Source organism: Setaria viridis, chromosome 4, assembly GCF_005286985.2.
Source record: "Setaria viridis chromosome 4, Setaria_viridis_v4.0, whole genome shotgun sequence".
NCBI lineage: Eukaryota > Viridiplantae > Streptophyta > Magnoliopsida > Poales > Poaceae > Setaria > Setaria viridis.
Window position 1 is genome coordinate 4,056,147 of NC_048266.2, and position 21,595 is coordinate 4,077,741.

A 21,595-nucleotide genomic window follows, 5' to 3' on the forward strand; every position below is an offset into this window, starting at 1 on the left:
CAAAACTAGACAAGATTGTGGCAGTGCAACCTGAAGATCACCATTCCATGGACGCCGCTTGAGCCTGTTCTTCCCATGAGCATCTCTCAGCATTATACGCTCATCGGCGTGCTCAAGGGCTATGCTAGCGATGTGCTGAGAAGTGGTCTAAAGATCATAAATGTGCTGATAAGATTCAGTTACATGCATTGCAAGAAGTTCTGGAGATGTTCCAGCCTGCTGATAACACAGAATTGGGTGATATTGCTGGCAGTCAGTATGATGATCAGTTATTCCTTACTCTATCAGTGGCTGCTATTTCTGGTACTCCAACACCAAAGACTATGTGCTTGATGGGTACTCTACAGGGCCACACAATCAAAATTCTGGTAGATTTTGGGAGTTCATGTACTTTTATCAAGTCTCTTGCTGCACAACTTCAGGGCTGTGTTCCAGTGATGAACCCATTGAGAGTGCAAGTAGCAAATGGTGATATGCTTAATTGTGCTTCACACATACCAGATGCCTTATGATCTGTTGATTGGTTATGATTTTCATTCTGACTTAAAGCTGTTGTCATTATCCTCTTATGATATGGTGTTGGGTCTAGATTGGCTAGAGAGATTTAGTCCTATGAAAGTACATTGGCATCAGAAATGGATGGTCATTCCCTATAATGGTGCTACTGCTGTTCTGTATGGTACAATGCCTCAATTAATAGAAGGGACAATTATTCTAGTCTGTTCATTGGAAATTGTGGCAAGTGATGAGGTGGTTGTTTTCGTTCCACCAGAAATTCAACAGCTGATTGAAGAGTACGCCGTTCTGTTTGAAGTACCTATTGAACTTCCTCCTGCTAGATCTTGTGACCACACCATACCTGTTGAGGCTGGGGCAGCACCTGTGCAAATAAGGCCATACATGTATGCTTCTGCTCTTAAAGATGAAATAGAGCTACAAATCAAAGACATGCTCAAGAATGGCTTGATTCAGAAGAGCAACAATCCTTTTTCATCTTCAGTCTTGCTGGCTAAGAAGAAGGATAATACATGGTATTTTTGTGTGGATTATAGACACCTTAATACAATTATGATCAAGGGGAAATACCCTGTACCAATCATTGATGAGTTCTTAGATGAATTGTCTTCTGCTAGATGGTTCACCTGCCTTGATTTGAGGGCTAGTTTTCATCAGTCTCACTGGAGCACCAGGTACTTTTCAAGGAGCCATGAATACTAACTTGGCTCCTTCTCTATCTCACGAAGTTTGTATTGGTATTCTTTGATGACATTCTTCTATACAACAAAACATTAGAAGAACACACATCTCACATTAAGCTAGTATTTGAGATGTTAGCCAAGGACCAATGGCAAATTAAGCTTTCTAAGTGCTCTTTTACTTAAAGGAAAATCAATTATTTGGGCCATGTGACCAGTGAACAAGATATTGGTACATATCCCAAGAAGATTTCAGCTATTTCCCAGTGCCCATCAGCATAGAATGCTAAAGATTTCAGAAGTTTTCTAGGTTTAGCTGGGTATTACATGAAGCTTATGAGATACTTTGGAGTAATCAGTAAGCCTCTAACTGAATTGCTCAAGAAAAATACAGTGTTTGTGTGGATTGGTGAACATGAGAAGTCATTCTCTGCGCTTAAGAAGGCTTTATCTACTCAAGTACTTGCTCTTCCCGACTTCTCCAAAGTATTTAGTATTAAAACTGATGCTAGTGGTTATGGTTTGGGAGCTGTATTAATGCAGGATGGTCATCCTTTGTCTTACCTCAGTAAAGCGTTGGGCCCCAGATCCAGGGGGTTGTCTACATATGAGAAGGAATATTTGACTATTCTATTGGCTGTACAACAATGGCGGCAATACCTTCAACATGGTGAGTTCATAATCTACACTAACTAGCGTAGTTTGTCTCAGTTAATTGAACAACGCCTTCATACTCAGTGGCCACAAAATTTTTTTACTAAGTTACTTGGACTGCAATATAGAGTAGTCTATAAGAAGGGTGTCGATAATCGTGTGGCTGATGCCCTCTCTAGACTCTCAATGTGTAGCAATATCATCTTGTACTCAATGGGTGACTGAAGTGGTATCTGACTACCTTAATGATGAGGCAACTCAAGTGATATTGTCTAAACTCATGATTGACTATGTTGTAGCAAATTTCACCTTACAAAATGGGTTGCTAAGATACAAGTCCAGAATTTGGATTGGGTTCAATCCAATATTGCAACATAAATTATTGAATTGTTGTCATGCTAGTCCTTTGGGTGGTATTTTGGTATTCCAGTAAGATATATGAGGATGAAAATGTTGTTTGCCTGGAAAGGTATGAAGACTGATGTTCATCAGTTTGTTAAGCATTGCATCACCTGCCAGCAAGCCAAACCTGATAGGTCAAAGCTCCCAGGTTTGTTGCAGCCTTTGCCCGTACCTTCTTCTGCTTGGTAGATGATTTCTCTTGATTTTGTGGAAGGTTTGCCCAAATCTGGTCATGCTAATTGCATTCTAGTAGTGGTTGATTCCTTTACCAAATATGGTCATTTTCTTCCATTAATACACCCTTTTACGGCCGCTTCAGTGGCTAAGGTCTTCTTTCATGAGGTGTATAAATTGCATGGCCTGCCTACAACTCTTATATCCGATAGGGACAAGATCTTTACAAGAAAGTTGTGGAAAGAGTTGTTTGGACTTTCTAGAGTAGAGTTGGCAATGAGTTTAAGTTACCATCCTCAATCAAACGGGCAAACTGAGCGCCTTAATCAAACCATGGAAACGTTTCTCCGCTGCTTTGCCAATGCCTGCCCTTCCAAATGGACCCACTGGATTTCATTGGCAGAATTTTGGTACAATACTTCCAATCATTCTGCTATTGGGCGTACGCCTTTTGAAGCTCTGTACGGGTATGAACCCAAGCACTTCGGTATTTCAGTGGTGGATTCTGTCTCTGTCCCTGATCTTGCAACTTGGTTGAATGAACATCGCATAATGACTGAATTGACAAAACAACATCTCCTTCATGCAAAGCAGCGAATGAAGAAGCAACCTGATTAGCACCGCACTGAATGACAGTTCGAGATTGGTGAGCAAGTATTCCTCAAACTTCAGCCTTATATTCAATCATCCTTGGCTCCTCATTCCAATCAAAAGCTGGCTTTCAAGTATTTTGGTCCATTCAAAGTGATTAGTAAAGTGGGAAAAGTTGCTTATCATCTGGAACTACCTCAGGAGTGTGCTATACATCCAGTCTTCCATGTCTCCCAACTGAAGAAGGCAGTGTTACCTCCACAATAGGTAGCTGCATTATTATTTCCTACTGATATTGAGTTTCATCGTGTCCCTAAGTCTATCCTGCAGCGCCGCCTGGGCAATAGCAGGGATCATCAAGTGCCACAGGTGTTGGTCCACTGGTCTAATTGGCTAGTATCAATGGCTACTTGGGAAGACGAGGAAGATTTGAAGCGTCATTTTCCTTGTGTGCCTGCTTGGGGACAAGCGGCATTTCAAGAAGGGGAGATTCTTAGCAACTGTCCGTTGCCAGAAGAAGAACAAGACCCCGTGCAACCTCCAGTTGGGCTTCACCAGAGTGCAAGGTCCAAGAAAGCTAATGTGCGTCTCGTTGGCAATGAATGGGCCTGTGGCTAAACTACAACCCATGTAATAGGATAGCTTATATGCTAGGGAGCAGAGAGGAGATGATCATCAATATTGTAAACATCAACTTTTCCTTCAACCTAAACCTTCCTCTGCCTGTTCCTCAACCTGCTCTCCGATCCTTGCTCCAGTTCTTCTATTGTCCTTCCCCACTACCCTTCTTAGCTAACACTAACCATGTTGGCATTCCTTGCTTCGCCCATAATGGTGCGCCCATATCCAAAAAAGAGTCCGTAATGGCATTCCTTGCTTCACATATCACGGTGGAAGTCATGGAGTTTTCTTGAAGACATCAAAGATGCGAATTGAGTAGTAAATGTGCATTTGTGAGTGTGTTTGGTTGCCTGTACAAGCGGTAGGTATGAAAAGAAAAAAAAGTTTACTCCCTCCATCCCGCAAAGCGTGTCCTTTTAGAAAATTTGAGACACAATAGCAGTGGTGAGAAATGTCTATGTTGCCCCTCATAACTAATACTAATTGTAATTGAAAATCGTGTTGTTTGTTTAGTTTTCTAGAGCCTAAATAAATGCACTTGCATTGGAATTAGAAAAATAACATCAATTGATCATTTGATTGGCTCTACGCTCCTCTCCATACGCTTTTTATTATTGGTGTGAGTGTTTCTTTAATTAGATAATATTTACTAGGAGGTAAAGAAACTTTTTGTGAGACATTCTTTGCAGGATGGAGTGAGTATGCGCTTGACACAACACACTTGAAAAATCAGGATATATATGTCTGTTGAGTGCTAGTAAATTACATTCGGTAAAAGTGATTTTAGTGGTTCAATATAATGACAACATATCTAATGACACTATCGTTGTTTGCTAGTATATAAGGGCATACTCTTATTAAGCCAAAAATAGTAGAGTTGAGTGATCAATCACCTTAACTGAAGATCAAATAGAGGTGTTGAAGATATTACAAATTAACAAGAACACAACAAGAGCCAAGACATTAAAGGAAAGGATTAAAGGAAAGGAATAGATCGAAGCCGAGATGAAAAAGATTGAACTAGACTTTTCGCATAAATTTGAATTGGATAAAATTAAAATTCATATGTACTCAAGATTTCATGCTCAGGTTGTATAGATCTTTGGAAGCTTTCCGACGCATCTAAGATCATCAAAATCTGAATCCGGATAAAAAAATTCATGACCAAAATATGAAAGCTAAAAAAATGAACTCACATAAAGGTCCGTTGAGCACACTAGAGTATCCAGTGATAGCATCGGAAATTCCGGTGTTCAGGTGAATTTTTTCACTAGAGTTTTTTTTCCCCAAGAGGATCTTTCGGTAGAGGTTTCAACCCACTGGAAGCTCCGGTGCAATTACACCGGATATTAGCAGCGGTGTTATGTTGAGGGTTGAAAAATGCTTCGCTTGGCATGTTTGCACTTACACGATGATTTGGTGAGGAGATCTTTTACGGTACACAATACTATTGCTTAGTAGTATATATAAGATCTAACCGTTCATGGCTATGGATGATTTACTAATTACTATGTGTGAAAAGTGATATTTCAAATGGAATGGCCTTTTCAATTTTATGCTAGTGTCAAAAATAAATTTTTAGTGATATCATATATGTTCTTTTACCATGATACCTTTATACTACCTATACTACTCATGTATACTAGCCATACCACAGGTGAATGTTTAAGAGTATTCAATTAATCTTGACCATTGGATATTTGTATACTGATCTTTTTCGAACACTAGTATAGCCTCGTATTGTGTACCGTAAAAGAGCTCATCGGTTATCCCGTTTTGACCTTTTCTTTCTTCTGTGTGGAATTCGGATGGCACTTTGCTCCATTTTTCTAGGAGATGTGACAGCTTAAGACCAGTCTCAATCTACAGTTTCATGGCACAGTTATAAGACTGGAAACTTGATAATTGTGCTAATTGAGTATTATGGGGATGAAACTTCTCTCTTTTCTAATGAAACTCCCCCTCATAATGACCATGCTAAGTCAGTAATTTTGCTGATGTGGCAACAAATTTAATACTCATGAAACTTTTATGAAATTGGGTCTTGGCTCCCACGTGCTAAAGTTTAGCACCTGTCAAATTGGATGTTTGGATGCTAATTAGGAGTATTAAACATAGGCTAATTACAGAACTAATTGCATAGATGGAGTCTAATTCGCGAGACGGATCTATTAAGCCTAATTAATTCATGATTTGACAATGTGGTGCTACAGTAACCATTTGCTAATGATGGATTAATTAGGCTTGATAGATTCATCTCGCGAATTAGCCTAGGGGTTCTATAATTAGTTTTATAATTAGTCTGTGTTTAGTCTTCCTAATTAACATCCGAACATCCGATGTGACACGGCTAAAGTTTAGCGCCTGATATCCAAACACTAGGTCTAAGCCCATGCTCCATGTTTGACCAATTACCCAATAGCGCATGGAAAGCCTTGAGTGATATAGCTGGACATTGATGTCTATCAAAGTATCAAGCAGTATCAACAAAGGAGATGATATTCTCCCTTTCAGGCTATTGGTATTTTTTTGAAGAAAAACATAGGCATGCTTTGTGTTCAATCTTATACGACCTAACTAACAGTATTGGCAAACGAAAATGGAGGTAGCAGAAGAATTAATAGCAAAAAGGAAATAGAGTGTAAAACTCATATTAAATTTTCAAGGAAAATTTACTCGGAAAAAAATCCAGGAAAGGAAAAGAGGTTGTAAGTTCTGACTGAACTTTCCAAGTTTTTAGGTTCATGATTGTGGTCTGTTGCAATCCCCATCCTAACGCCTAAGTACTTCATGTCTCATCGTGCAATGTTCTCTGCTCACTCTAATGTTCAAATAATTTGACATTTTAGGATGTGTGCAATCAACCCGTTTTAGTTAAGACCACCAATATCTACGTGAATATTTCGAATTATATTTTAAAAAATGGTATGGTTAGATTGCAATAGCAGTTTCAAAATACTATATATTTTCTATATTTTGAACATTTTTAATTGATTTATGATTAAAATATTATATATTTTCTATATCGATAAATCCAAAGTATCAAAATTGTTGTATCTAGTGATTAACATCGAGCTCTTTTACGGTGCACAATACTATCAGGTGGTAGTATAGAGTATATGCTAATTTTTGGTATGGGTAGAATTGTAATTAGCACGATACTGCCACCGCGACCGCCAGCGCTCCGCCGCCGCCACCGCCACCTCCGACACGCCGCACCGCCACAAAATCGACTACGACGGCCTCAGCCGCCTCAATCGTAAGCTTCCATTTTGTCGGCGCGTGCTCTGGATCTTGATTCTTGATCGATCATATCCATCGCCATGTAATTGTAACCTCCCAACCGCATTTCATCACAGGTACGAGGTGCTGCATCTCTACACTCCGCTGCCGGTGGTGTACCGGCGGACATACAAGCCAAGCTGATAGAGCTCGGCGGCGTCAGGTACCCGGCGGGCGTGACGCCGGTGCTGTGCGTCCACCACGACAGGGATGTGTGGGGGCCAGAGCCGGACGACTTCAGGCCGGAGAGGTTCGCGGAGGGAGTTGCCGGGGGCGTCCCGCCAGTTGCCACCGCGCAGTCGCCGCCGCCATCGCCGCGTGCGAGAGGTGGATCGGAAATGAAGAGACCAGAATATATATTTCCAAACATACCCCTATACTACCCATACTACTAATGCATACTACTTATACTACCGTTTAAGATTTTAGTAGTATACAATTAATCTCAACCGTCGGATCCTTGCATACGAGTCCTTTTCGAACAGTAGTATGAGGTAGTATTGTGTACCGTAAAAGACCCCTAACCGATAAGGGTGGCAGTGAGCTCAAGACCGAGTGAATTGATCACTAGCAAACCAACCATGGCCGACGAACAACCTTGGAAGATACCACCGATCGTGCAGGAGCTGGCCGCCGGCGTGCATGAGCCACCGAGAAGGTACTTGGTACGCGAGCAAGACCGTCCGGCCATGGCCGGCGTCACGATGTCCGAGCCCATCCCTATCGTTGACCTCAGCCGGCTGTCGCCCGCTCCCTCTGACGACCACGGCGCCGACGAGGCCGCCAAGCTGCGATCCGCCCTGCAGAACTGGGGCTTCTTCCTGGTCAATTTCTCCGGTCCAACTCTGGGGCAGCTTTCCATAACATGACCTGATCCAACCATGCTCATATTCAAATCTGGAGTTCTGGACTCTGATCCTTATCCACCTTGGGCATGGGGTCGATCCAGGTTTACTTGCCGAAATGATGAAGGCGACGAGGCAATTCTACAACCTCCCGCTTGAAGAGAAGAAGAGGCACTCCAACCTGGTCAACGGCAAGGAGTTCAGGCTCCAAGGGTACGGCGGCGACATGATGGTGGCAGAGGACCAGGTCCTTCATGTAAAGCTGTTCCATGGAACGCGTCCACTTTTGATGCTCCATGGCCGAATGAACACCATGCAAGACTCGCGAGCTCGCCGGCGGAGCCGCGCCGCGAAATGACGGCAGAGCGTTGAAGCCTCTTGCAAAGCGTTCGCATCGGACGCCTCTTGCTTAATCGTGACCGTGGGATCTCGATTGGACGGACGCTAGGTACCCAGGGGTGTAAATGAAATACCGTCCACCCCCTGGCAGTCGCCAACGGCGGCGCGCGAGGCTGGGGAGAGGGTATTCGCCGTCAAATCGACGCTGATAGCCCTGGCCTGGAACCTCAAATCTTCATCACATGGCCTCATTTTCTCAATTGTATCTTCTTTGTCATTCCAATATGTTTCAATTGCTTCGTAGATATGGACAGATGCAATTAATTTGCCTCAGTTTCTTTGGTGTCAAGCATATTTGCAACCACCTAAGTGGTGCAAAGGGCTTCACATTGAAGCTAACAAGATATTAATTATTTTTTTTATCAATTTCTTCATAAATCTCGTAGGTTTCTGATGTGCTTGCCAGCTTGTCAAACAACACATTAGTTATGTAAAATTTACTATAGAAACTGAAAACATTTTATATAGATTCTTTTTTTTTCTTATACCCAATTCATTGAAATTCAGTTTTCGCTCATGGAAACAAAAGAAAGACACTGTTTGAAGTAGTTTAAGAGAGATAAATGAATGGCGATATTAAGTTGTGTATATGAATGGTATATGGCATATGTCTACTTGGTCCCCCTATGCTTGAATCCTGGCTCCGCCCCTGGGTGGCGGTGAGATAGGACATCGCCGGGCGTGCCCGTGCTATGATGAGGTACGGTGCGAAGCTTCAGATTGGGCGGCATGGCGTCTCCTGCCTCCTCTGCTTCAGGGTGGAGACAACGAAGTAACAGCATGAACGGTTTCAGTTAACATACAGCTTGGTCTGAGATTGTGGGATAGTAATGGCAATAAATCTGCTAAGCTGAATCTCTGAATATTTTCTTCAGACAAGTGAGAACTGCTTAAGTTGATAAAATGGTAGGATCCTCAAATATGGCATTGGAATAGAAACAGATAAAAATGGCACCAAGTTGTGTAAAAAGCAGAGGGACTCTATTAAGGTGTCATAGTGAGCTGCAGAACAACACACAGCTGACCCAAAACCTACATGTCGACAAATTTGTCCTTGGTTATCGGTATCGTAGTCAAAGATGTGCAACTTTGATGTAGTGACTTTGATGTTGCATGATTGCATCTTTTCTTATCTCCCGTCGTCAACAGGTAACAGGAATTATGGAAACATCGGCTACGACGTTCTACGCTGGCCGGTGCACTACTGCAATGGAGTTTAACTTTTAGTAACAATGTAACTTAGCTGCTCCCTCCCTCCTTGTACTCTACATTCGCAAATCTTGTATGCACGAAACTCGCGTATCAATACAAATGTTCAGGCCGGCTCCTTGCCTGCCGTAGTTCCCCTCAAAAACAGGTAACAGGAAAAGATAAAGAGAAATCTGCACATGAAAAGATGCAGAGAAATCTGCGCACAGCACTGCAGTAACCTCTTTGTAATATTAGCTTTGCTCAAAAGTTTCAACCTTAGCGACAATTGTAAAAATGATTCCAAGATTCAACAGTTCAATCTATTTTTAAGGACCTAAATCAAGTTCATTTGATCCAAATACAAACTCAATAATCCTGTAACCAAGTAAACCTCAATTATCGCGCATCAGCCCTTATCTCGCCTCCCCAGAAACATGCTGTACCTTGCTACATGCATTTTATCAACGTGAAACAACGTTAAATCATAAGAAACTTCTTTAGTAGAAAATCCCAGCGGTGGGTTCTTTAAATCGTGATGTGCACATTCCTTTGATGATCCATGTTATGTACATCACACGAAAAAGAAAACATTCTTTATTCACCATTGCTACTCTGTTCGAACCTAAGCTACCTCCCTTAGATCTTCACAGAGTCGATAAATCTTGTTCCTCTACAAAAATGTTCATAGAACCCAGCCAGGTACACCTTGGCTTTGATTTTCCTGTACCGTGCTAGTTGCTTCTCATGTAACAGAGCTGTTGCCGGCTCAATCTCTTTCTCAGGATCCAGGCCATGGAACATAGCCAATGAGATCCTCTCTTTCCCCATGTTTGTGACAACCCTGTGCACTGGGCTCTTGAAGATCCCATTGCTCATTATCTGTGTCCGTAAAGATCATACCAGAGGATCAACAACCAGAATATGCATCATGACAGGTATAACAATGCAGATAATTTTGAATTGTGAGTACCTCCGAGAAGTCTCCTATGTTAACCAACAACCTGTGGGGACTAGTTGGGACATTGTGCCACACGCCATCTCTAAGAACTTGAAGTCCACCAACATCTTTATCCATGAGAAGAATGGTAAGAACACCGCCGTCAGAATGAGGCTTGGCGCCAAAGACAATATCTGGTCTTGGACAGGGTGGGTAGTAGTTGAATCTGGCAAAACTAGGAGCCTTGCCGCTAAATTGGGCAACGATGTAATCTTCGTCAAGTCCTAGAGACTTGGCCATTGCCCGAAGGATACGATCTTTGATTCTCTTGCAGTTCAACGTGTACTTGTGTAAAAGAGCCCTGTATATAGCTTCAAGTTAGTCCAGCTCCAGTCAAACTATTTTAGATTACTGATGCTATCATTTCCAACTTTAGGTACATCACTGACACTCATGATATAAACAAGTAAACGCAATTTATTCTTACAAAATAGACAACATTACCTGAAAGAATTGGGATGTTCAGGCCAATGGACAAGATTCCTCTCATCTTCTGGCTCTACCCTGAGATGAAGTCGGTCCAACCAGTCCAGGATTTGATCCTTGGATGCCACTGGGTCATTTCCATATCCTTCCACCTGGTAATGCTTGCCGTCTATCAAATTACTGCACTTCTGTTTCTCTTCGAGCGGCAGATGGAAAAACTCTCTTGACGCGTTGATCAAATCATCCATCAAAGAAGTTTCTATTCCATGATTATCAATCTGTATATACAACGAACATACACATCATCTCTTGTAATGCAAAAGGCGCAATAAAACTAGTAGCATGCAAGAAGAACAAGAACAAGAGCTGAGAGGATCACCAGGAAGAGCCCCCAGCTCTGCAAGGCCAACCGGAGCTTGCTTCCCTCCTCATCAGCACCATCAGCAGCCAACAGCCGGCTGAGATCAATTACAGGGATGGCCTCCGGCTTCTCAGCACCAACCACTAGGCTGACGGGATGCTGCTGCTCTGGCTGCACGTACCTGCTTGGTGGCTCCTGCACCTTGGCTGCCAGTTCTTGCACTAACATAGGAATCTTCCATGATTCATTCGCCATTAGTGCTCTCGTGGAGTGTTTTCCTTGAATTTATTGCTAGATAGACTTCACTAGCTTACAAGGGGCTTAAGGTCCAACTTCGCTTGGCAAATTGGACTTCTGGAAAGCACAGTTCTAGTTAAGAGTTCTTTTGTTGAAAAAATACTTGGTACATTAGCTTCATTTAGTCACTGTCAAAGAATAGATTAGCTTCATTTAGTCACTGTCAAAGAATAGATGGGCCACCAACCACATACAGGCATTGCTGTCACTATCTGAACCATAGAATATGATAAATAAAATATTGGCTATTAATTCATCTGATGACAGCTTGACAAGAAATTCCAGCTTCAAACAATTTTGCACTAAACCAACTAGATCCATCAGAACTGGAAAAAGGATAACACTACAAGAGTACATGTTTAGTCAATTTTGGATTGAGATTTTTCTCAAGGAATATCAACTTGACAATTAAACTATCATATGACTGAGCGGTACTTCACTTTTGTTTTCCTTTGGCAGAAGGTTTTCAGTACAATTTCTCGTTTTGTCCTCTGCAAATGCACATGCTGCAACAAAATGCTAAGAGCGAGGTGCTTCGAAATTCTCTCCTTTGATGAAAGGTATTTCCATAAAAAAGGATGCTAACTTGGAGCAATGTCCATATACAACAGCAATGTCCTTAACAACCAAACCATCATTAATCTCGAAATTTCCAGAGCCCAGAATTTGGAGCAATTAGTTCAATTCGAATAAATCCACGCAAACTAAATATGATTAACAGACGAATTGACTCAATAGAACGAAACAAAGAATTGAGAGCTAACCTCTCTGTCAGTGGTTGATTTGTTGCTTCAACTGTGCTCCCCACACATGGCACGCAGTTGCTTTTGTGGAAGCACCTTATCTGCACACAAGGGGAATAGGGTTAGCCGAAATCAGACACGAATGGAAGTGATCTGAGCGGCTGTCGGAAATGCTAGAGGCAGGCGGGCAGTTGCAGGGGCGGTGGAAGGCGATGCCCAAAGAGAACTATGAGCGCGCGATGAGCTTGCCAGGCTGCCACTTTTCGGATCTAGGACCGGTGCGCCTCTTATCGCGAAAATTACTGGATTCAATCGCTGGCACCGCCACCGCCGACGCTTCCGCCGTACAGGGATCCCAGCGCGGCACCGCCGCCGGCGAGGAGTCGGAGATCGAGATGAGGCGGCACGGCGGCAGCGGTGGAGAATGAGGGGAGAGCCGGAGAGGTTCGCCGCGAATGATTTTTCTTTATATTTTTTCTTTTACAATTTTGCTGAAATAAATAGCCTATCCTAAAATTTGCACAAATAGATCCTACCGCCGGATCAAACGGCTACCGCCGTTTCAACTAACCGCCATCTGAAACGACGGGCGGCACACGGATCCGTGGCGGCCACGGGACCCATCGAGTTACCGCAAGATGATACGACGGTAGCTAACGATGAAGTGGTGATAACAGGCCGTCACCGATTCAAACGGTGGGAGTGGAAAGTTATCGCCGCCTGATTCAGCGGTAGGTGGCCTGCCTTTAAAAGCCGCGAAGCGGCCGAGGCCAGGGCGCGCGCTTGCCATTCGGGGCCCAGAGCAACTGAGAGAAAGGGAGGGAAGAGAGGACCGTGAGAGAAGAGGAAGAAAGGGAGCGAGGAGAAGAAAAAGAAAGGGAGGGAGGAGAGGAGAGGAGTGGAGTAGGGTGGAGATTGAAGCGAAACTCTACCGGATCTTCACTTCGTTTGAGGTATTATTTGAAATCTTGCAGTTTAGCTTAACTCGTAGTTGGTTGATGTAGTAGTTGATATGCTATATAAATGGTGTAGTATTAAGTATTAGATGAAATTTAGGTGTTCATATTAGACATAGACAAATATTAGTTTGTCGATACAGTGGATTTAGGTTAGTTATTTTGATTATAGTAAAATTAGTTTGTTGATTTATTTAGATAAATTTAAGATTAATATTATTTTATATAGTTATTCAGAATGTAGGTGTCTTTAGGGTTAGTTCAAATTGTTACATTTAGTAATAATTTTTGGTCATGTCGTGTATATTTTTTGGAATGTAGGCGTGATTAGGGTTAATTAAATTTAGTAATATTTAAAAATGATCTCTCTTGATGTCGTGTATATTGATAGGGTAAAGTAAAATTAATTTGTGGATATATTTAGATAACTCTAAAATTGTTATTATTGGCAATGCACGAGTTAGATCTTTATATAGTTGGTGAAATGTAGGTGTCGTTAGAGTTAGTTAAATTAATAACATTTAGTAATAGTATCTGTTTATGTCGTGTATATTGAAAGGCATGTCGGAAAGTTTATTTTTCCAAGTGTTCTATGATACGGGGGAGGTTAGATATGGTTCAAAAGGGGTAGATTTGTCTAAATTTCAATCGTTCTTCAAACAAATAGCAAGAGCAAGAGAGAGGACTTGGGCATCAATATGCAACTGGCTATTTAAGGCTTTTAATCTTGATAGAGATCAAGTTGAGTTGTCTGTTAGGGATGTAGTGAGGTTTCGAACTGACATAATATTTTAAGAGTTGATGCCGCTTGAAGGAACCTAGAACTGGAGGGTCTATGTAAATGCTTGTACTGAGCGTGGTTTACCGTTGATATTGTTTGTTGAAGTGTTTCAGAAGATTGGGTCTAACAGTTAGTTGAAAGAAAAAGTTGGAGGTGGGGAAGTTAGAGGCGTGGAAGGTCTGGAGATTACCAATGGGCAAACTGAAAAAGATAATGAAGATGGGGTAGAAGAAGGAGATGCAGAGGATGAAGAGGCACCCCATGAGCCAAATGACGAGGCTGATGAAGGGGAACACATCCCTGGATTAGTTGAGTAGGTAGAGAGGTAATGAGAAGAGAACCTTCGTGTCATGGATGATGACTCGTCGGATGAGGATGATGCTTATCCTATCCCGCAAAACTGGTCAAGTTATGACCATTCTAACCTAATAGTCAATGAAGGAGAAAATATCCCTTGGAAGTATAGGGAGAATGAGGTTTGTGTTAGTGCTGTGTACCCTAGTGGGGATGAGGTGAAGGCAGTTGTGAAGTGATGGTCGACTTTATCTTTGCAATGGTAGTTCAGGTTGGTGAAGAGCAATCCGACAATGTATGATGTGTGTTGTGTCAAAAGCAATTGCACGTTTAGGGTGCACGCATACAAGGGGAAGTGGAAGAATTACTAGGAGGTGACTTGAGTTGTGGAGCACCAATGCTTGCTGGATGAATTGCAAGCACAACACCGCAACCTCACTGCTGATTTTGTTGCTCAATACATGTATCCTCAAACAGTGTAGAATCCTATCTATGAGCCCAAGTCGATTATGTGCCATAGTGGAGAAGTTGAAGTACAAGATTAGCTACCATAAAGCTTACCGAGCCAAGCAAAAAGCGTTAGACATGAAGTGGGGTACATACGAAGCATCGCATGATAACCTCCCTACCCTGTTGTACACCATATGCTAGAGAAATCCAAGAAGTTACTACGACCTGAAAGCCTATCCCTGTGCTAAGAATCCAGGCAAACAGGTTCTGCAGCGGTCATTCTTAACCTTGGGTCCTTGCATTGAGGCTTTTCTGCGATGTCGCCCAGTCATTTGCATTGATGGCACGTTTTTTACTGGAAGGTATAAAGGCGCAATCTTGACAGCTGTTGGGTCCAACGGTAACAACTAGGTGTTGCCGCTGGCGATCTCCTTTGTGGAGAAAGAGTCTAGAGATAGTTGGTATTGGTTCCTAGATAGGGTTAAGCAGATGATTATGAAGGACGTGGAGGGTGTTTGTATAATTCATGATCGGCACAAAGGCATTCTACAAGCAAAGACCTATATAATAGCAATGTGAAACGTCGCAAGACAGCAGTGGCCGGACTTGAAGAGTAGGTGGTGCATGAGGCATACGGGGGCAAACTTTCATAGCCAATTCAAAAATAAGACCCTTATGCAAATGTTTAAACGCCTATGTACCCAGAATCAAGAGAGAAAATTCAATCTACTTTGGAAGAAACTTAATGAACTTACAAAGAAACAATCCGAAGAGCTAGGTAAGAGGTCGGTAAACAGCAAGGCTGACCACCCTGTGTCTCTGGAGGATGTCGGATTGCATGGTCCAAATGTAAGACGAAGACGGGGTAGGTCCATTAAGACATTCTCACAGTGGATTGAACATGAGCCGAAGGAAAAGTGGGCATTACTGTATGACAAGGGAAGTGCTAGGTGGGGTATAATGACTACAAACCTAGCTGAGGTGTATAACTGAGTCTTGCGTGGTGTTTGGGGACTGCCCCTAATTGGTATCGTGGAATTCTTCTTATACCGCACCATGAAGTACTTCAGGGAACGGTACACGGTGGCCAATAAGTCAATGACCGATAAAATTTATGGATACAAGATGACAGAGTACATGGAGCAGGCAATTAAAAAGGCTTGTAAGCATCGTGTTACTGAAGTGGGTGCTGTTGAACGTCGGTACAAGGCTGTTTGTAGGGACAAAGATTGATTGGGAGGGAGGCACGAGAAGCATATACAGGAGTGCCTCATTACCAATGAAGGATGTGTTTGCTCGTGCTAGAAGCCAAGACTGCTTCACAGGCCTTGCACCCATGTCATTGATGCATGCCTTGAGGCAGGAAGATTTCAGCCTCGTAGGTTCATACCACATTACTTCCTCAAGGAAACTATATGGGCCACTTGGAGGAACGAGGTTTACGGATATCATTTACTAGGAAACTTTATAAATAATTCTAGGAATGTCGCGCGTTACATTCCTGACCCTGATCCAGAAATATTCCAAGGGGTTGAGCGACGCAAGAACAGATGCATCCGGAACAATATGGATCAATCTGAAGCTAGTCCTGAAGTGCGCTTCTGCTCGAAGTGCCATGAAACAGGTCACACGTACAAGAACTGCCTTGCAATGACATATGGAGGCGGGAGTAACCAAGCTGGACCATCAACAGGTGACGCAAATGCTCCAGCACGTGGTCAGGATCGTCGTGCACCTAGGAACAATGACGGCCTTCTGTGATTAATGTATGCAGCACTAGTGATGTGTGTTGTATATTTATGAACTCGTACGTTTCATCAACTTAGTCATATGTAATATAATTCGTCATGTTTGGTCTATCTGGAGAGACTCCAGTAACTCTTATATTGTGGACTGAAAGCTAAGTTGTAATATTAAGATATTTTAATAAATCTATATCCTGTAATATTTCATTTTTGTTGCATTTCAAATAACTCCTGTGCTCTAAATTGTATTTCATTTATGTTGTATTTCAAATAACTGGTATGTGTTGTAAATTGTATTTCAAATATATGTAATTATATTATTTCGTCTCCGTGTCAACCGTATATATTTCATTCGTCATGTAATAATATTATACGTGTTGCAGGTACGGTGGAGGAGCCTAGAGACAGGTATGAGACCCCCCGAGTTGTTGGACCCTCGCGTGGACGCCGCTCACCAATCGTTCATGTTAGCCGTACGGGGTGCCAACCTCGGCACGCTTCGCGCACGTGTGCCGCTTTCGACGATGCCAATCGACGCTTGGTGGATTCCGAGGTACATTTTACTTAGTTTATTCAATTTCAATCGTAACATTGTGTTCTTTTAAATAATAAATGCTATCCATGCTACAGGTTACGCGCTATGGGGCTCCCCCGATAGCGAGGTTGGTTGAGGGAGACATGATGGACGCAGGAGTGAAGTGCGCGGACAAGGCAACACGTTTCCACTTCGACATATTACTCCTAGAAGCTCTTCTTGACCGTTGGCGGCCTGAGACTCACACGTTCCACCTCACAGTGGGTGAGATGGCCCCTACACTTCAGGACGTGTTGCTACTGCTAGGACTGCCTTGTGCCGGGAGGGCCGTTGGCGCGTAGAACGTGCCAGTTAGTTGGCGTGAGGAGTTTTTGGAACGGTTTGCCCACATTCCGCGGAACGATCGGGCCTTGTCGTACCGCACCTTCAGCTCCACACACGGACCCACAAAGAAGTGGCTCATGCAGTTTAGCGTTAGTACTTAATTACCTATCTTTTCATTTTGTTATCGTTAAGGTTTGTGAATGTATAAACTAACTTGTATGGTTGTGTAGGTTGACTACATGAGAGTCGCTGCTGCCGATGCCACAGTTGCGAGGCACTTGGAGGCGTACTTAATGTGGTTGTTTGGGTGGATCATTATCTGCACGTCCCAAGGGAACTTGGCACCAAAGCACCTCCTTCCTTATGCGAGGGCTATAGCGGAGGCTCTGCTTGACGAGGTTCCACAGTACAGCTGGGGTTCAGCTGTATTGGTGGCGACCTATAGGGGGCTTTTCACAGGCTGCTGTAAGGTAAACTTGATGGAGCCCATCTTTGTTGGTTGCCCATTGCTTCTTCAACTTTGGTCGTACGAGCTCTTCCCGATAGGTCGGCCACTAATTAACATGGCACCCTACCCGGAGTTGCCTTTCGACCACGACGACATTGACAGACCCACGATGGGGTCGATGTAGTGCTTGAGAAAGGTACAATACTAAACCTACAATTACTTTTCGTACTCATTCATATGTTGCATGCATTGACATTTCGAGTACTAAACCTGATTGTGAAATAATTTTTTTTAGGGATCGTGGGTTGGAGTTCATACGAAGAAGTCGTACCTAGACTTTGTCGGGCAGTTCGACGCTCTTGTCGACACCGACGTCAGGTAGACACCTTACACCGCAGCGGACATCCACGCTCGTGCCCCGCATGGGCTGTGTTCATTGTGCCTACGAGACCGGGAGTACTGGATGACGAAGAAGCCACTGGTGTATGACATCCACGTCGAGGAGTATGCGGTACACCATGTCATGAGGCAGTTCCACCGGTACCAAGACTCCCCATTTCCAGTGACTCAAATTGTCCCGGCCGATGTGCACAGGTAAGCCCCATCTAATCATTTTCCGTCTAATAAAGATTTTGCGTTAGTCTAACCCATTGCACGATGGATATGTTAGGTGGACACGTCAGGGTGGTGGTGGGCTAGTGATGCAGTAGGGTACAAGGTTGGTTTCGTACGTGGAGATGTGGGCGGACACTTTGTAGGACTTAGTGCAGGAGGACCGTCTACACTTCGACGACGCTTTCACAGTGTACCTGCAGTGGTACTTCCTGAGGACACAGACACACGTCATGCACGTTCCTAGGCATGCACGGTCCACAATATTTCACCTCTATAAGTATGTGTTCATTAGTCTCTCATTTTTCATTCACCAATTGTACTCTAATTCGTCGTACTAACTTACAATTTCGTGACACAGTTTCACAGCACTTCAGAGGAATTAGTGCAAGAGGACCGTCTTCACGTGGACTCCTTGTGGATGAAATAGGTGCGTCATCAATACATGCATTCTATTCCATTACAAATATATATTGAAATTGACAATAACACTACTTGGTTTGATCACAGCGTACACAGACCATGGAGGGACCGATGACGAGTCCGTAGAGGACGAGATCCAGAGGACGAGTACAAACTGGGTGGACTCCTTTTTCAGCTACGACACTGAGGAGATAGGTTCTTTGCAGTTGGGTGAAGCGCCAATGCCTCCAACACAGGGCTATATCCAGAAGTTTACGATACCAGTTGGAGATGCTCCAGGACATTCGGCTTGCGAGGTTGCCCCTCCGGAGCCCTTTACGTACGACCAGCTGTAGACCAGAGCATCGTAGCAGGCCGCAAGACGTGGTCCTGGTGCTGTGCGTCACAAGCGAGGACGCATTTAGTCCATAGGGCCTCTTTATCTTTTGTAGGTTGGTGTAGGCTATGATGTGGACGATGTTGTAGACTATGATGTGTGGTCCTTTGCGGACTATATTATGTAGGTCTGTGCAGAGACTTTTATAGGTAGACCGGTGCAGACTATGATGTCCATACATGTCCTTTTCCTTTTGCTATGCTGGACATGGTCGATGGACCATGTCACTAGCATTCTATATATCAGATGTCCAGGCAATGTTCAAACACACTACTACCACTTCCCCACCCGAATGCAACGCTTGTAGTGAGGTTGCGTCTCCTTCCAAGAAATGTTGTCATGGAGGGATGAGCAAAATGGAATCCCACCATGAAATGAGCGCCCCGAATGCCACTGCGGCTTCCGTGCGTGGTTGCAAGTATGGGAGGATCGAGTACCTAGGGGGAAGAAGGGGTGTAGGTACTTCAAGTGTCCCGACATTGATGATGATTTTTAAGGTCAGTCCGTTCATAAACATTTTAAATATGTTTTCTATGTACCGGTGCCTAGAACTAATCCGTATAAACATGCAGGCTTGCACATTTATGGAATGGATCGACACTAGGCCTTTAGGGGAGGTGGGCATAATCCCAGTGGTGCTAGAGACCAAAGTCCAATACTATGGTAGGCTGGAAGCGGCTCGAGACACTACATGTCTTGCTCGGCTCGAGCAAGAGCGACGCATCCACCAACAACAAATCCGTTTGAAGGGCAAGGAGGATGAACTACAGAGGCGGTGCGACTTGTTAGGTGCTTGAGAGGCAGCACTGAAATGGCAAGAGGAAGAATTCGAAGCTCGTCAGGCACAACTCCTCCAGGAAGAAGAACAACAGAAGAAGATGAAGAAGCAGGAGGGAGAATGTTCCTCCAAAACAGCGAGGATGGGGAAACTTCCCCGGTTCACCCAGTAGAACATTAGTTGTGATCCACCAATTTACATTACCTAAGGTATTTTATCCTAGGCAAGGTGCTCTTTAGGTTTGTCATGTTGGGCGCCTGAGATGCTATTGTACTGTTATTTGTACTATGATAATATTTCATCTCCATGCTTCAAGTACTCAGATTCCACACTATTGCTATTATACTGCTCTACTGCCAGTACAGTACTCAAATAGCGCTACTCCACTATTGACGTGAACCGTCACTGAAAAGCCTACACAATAGACTGTAAGGACCCTAAACGTGAGCCTTCTCAGGCAGATGGGACTCGACACTGAGCCCTACGTCCCTGCACCTGCAAAGCCTATTGCCAACCTTTTTTAGGATGATTTAACACGACTCCATCTCAACATTCCTTATATGGACCTCCCTCTCCCGTATCCTTCCATACCACTGATTAGGAGGAAGAACAATGGCATCCGCAAGAGGGAGAGGTAGTGGGAGGAGGGGAAGAGGAGGGTATGCTCCTATTCCCACCATCACTTGGCCAGGTTCTTTTGGCCCAACGGAGAATGAGGCACCCTCAACGACTTCCCTCTGCATAAAAGGACTAACTATGCTCCTCCAAACTGCCTTAGGCTTTATGACGACTGCCATGATGCGTGGCCAATGTGTCACCATGACGTGGCTGGTGTTATGCAGCTGTTTGATGGCTACGGTGATGGAAGCTGGCGTTTCTTTCGATGCCCGTATGGCTTGGTGAGTCACGTTATTACTTCCTTACTCTTGCTAAGCTTTTCTTGCTACAAACTAACATCACGTTCAGTCTTATCTCGATGAAGGAAACTGCTGCTATGCGAAGTGGGTCGATCCTCCACTTTCTGAGCCAACCCAAGATTACATCCACTACCTCAAGTGCAAGATCTTTGACCTCGAGCGTAGGTGGAGGATCTTCAATCCAAAGTTGATGCAAATCCTTAGGCAGTTATTATCGCAGGTGACTTGATTTGTACCGATTCATGGTGCAAGTGCCCCTACCACCACAATAAGGATTGCCCACCGTCTCCTCCTTCCTTTGGGGGTGCTGGCTACTATGAGGTTGGGCCTTCCCAGCTCTCGCAAAGCTAGTTCTACTAGAAAGCAGAGATGGCTCTATCTCCGGCTATTTCAATTACCTAAGGAATGTTAGGTTTAGCAACGACACATGTTTAGGATAGCATCCGTGCCGCACATGCCACTGCAATCTATAATTAATTGTTCAGTCTAGAGTCGTTGGTGTTCATATGTTGTGCACGAATTTCGTTTTTATATGTTGTAGTTTCGCTAGAAATAGCTATGTATTTAATGGCTGGGAGTTAATTCAATTTCAATTATTTCCTCGAAGCGCTCTATCTCTCTCAAATTAGGAAGTTTCATATTGCAACCAATAATAACATATTCGAATATTTAGTGCTTCCAATGTAACTTTATATTTTTTTTAACCTTGAGAAAAAATTACACCAAAATAAAATAATAATAAAGATACTTCAATTTATAGCCAGTTTTTCAACCGGC

General features: G+C 43.4%; 1 protein-coding gene and 1 pseudogene across 7 annotated transcripts; one reads left to right on the top strand and one right to left on the bottom strand.

The window, feature by feature from the left end:
• Positions 1–9,832: 9,832 nt before the first annotated feature.
• On the bottom strand, positions 9,833–12,652 carry LOC117851658 (protein SRG1). 7 transcript variants are annotated; one of them, XM_072293051.1, is made up of 6 exons: positions 12,483–12,652; positions 12,201–12,280; positions 11,158–11,493; positions 10,797–11,056; positions 10,326–10,653; positions 9,833–10,234 (listed from the first exon to the last, which is right to left on the bottom strand). In XM_072293051.1, the coding sequence occupies exons 3-6, from the start codon at positions 11,392–11,394 to the stop codon at positions 9,992–9,994; spliced, it is 1,068 nt and encodes a 355-aa protein (XP_072149152.1). In that variant the 5' UTR covers positions 11,395–11,493; positions 12,201–12,280; positions 12,483–12,652; the 3' UTR covers positions 9,833–9,991. The 7 variants fall into 7 exon arrangements, with proteins under 7 accessions (XP_072149152.1, XP_072149151.1, XP_072149148.1 ...); XM_072293050.1 differs by having other exon boundaries at positions 12,429–12,652; XM_072293047.1 differs by having other exon boundaries at positions 11,158–11,564; positions 12,483–12,651.
• Positions 12,653–14,577: 1,925 nt separating this feature from the next.
• On the top strand, positions 14,578–18,094 carry LOC140222489 (uncharacterized; annotated as a pseudogene).
• Positions 18,095–21,595: the final 3,501 nt, after the last annotated feature.

Bases quoted from the DNA above. Each gene is read 5' to 3' on its own strand.
- LOC117851658 (XM_072293051.1), bottom strand. From the start codon at position 11,394: ATGGCGAATGAATCATGGAAGATTCCTATGTTAGTGCAAGAACTGGCA. The intron at 11,057-11,157 runs GTGATCCTCTCA...TTGTATATACAG, and splicing joins AGAGCTGGGGGCTCTTCCTG to ATTGATAATCATGGAATAGA. The intron at 10,654-10,796 runs GTAATGTTGTCT...AGCTATATACAG, and splicing joins GAACATCCCAATTCTTTCAG to GGCTCTTTTACACAAGTACA.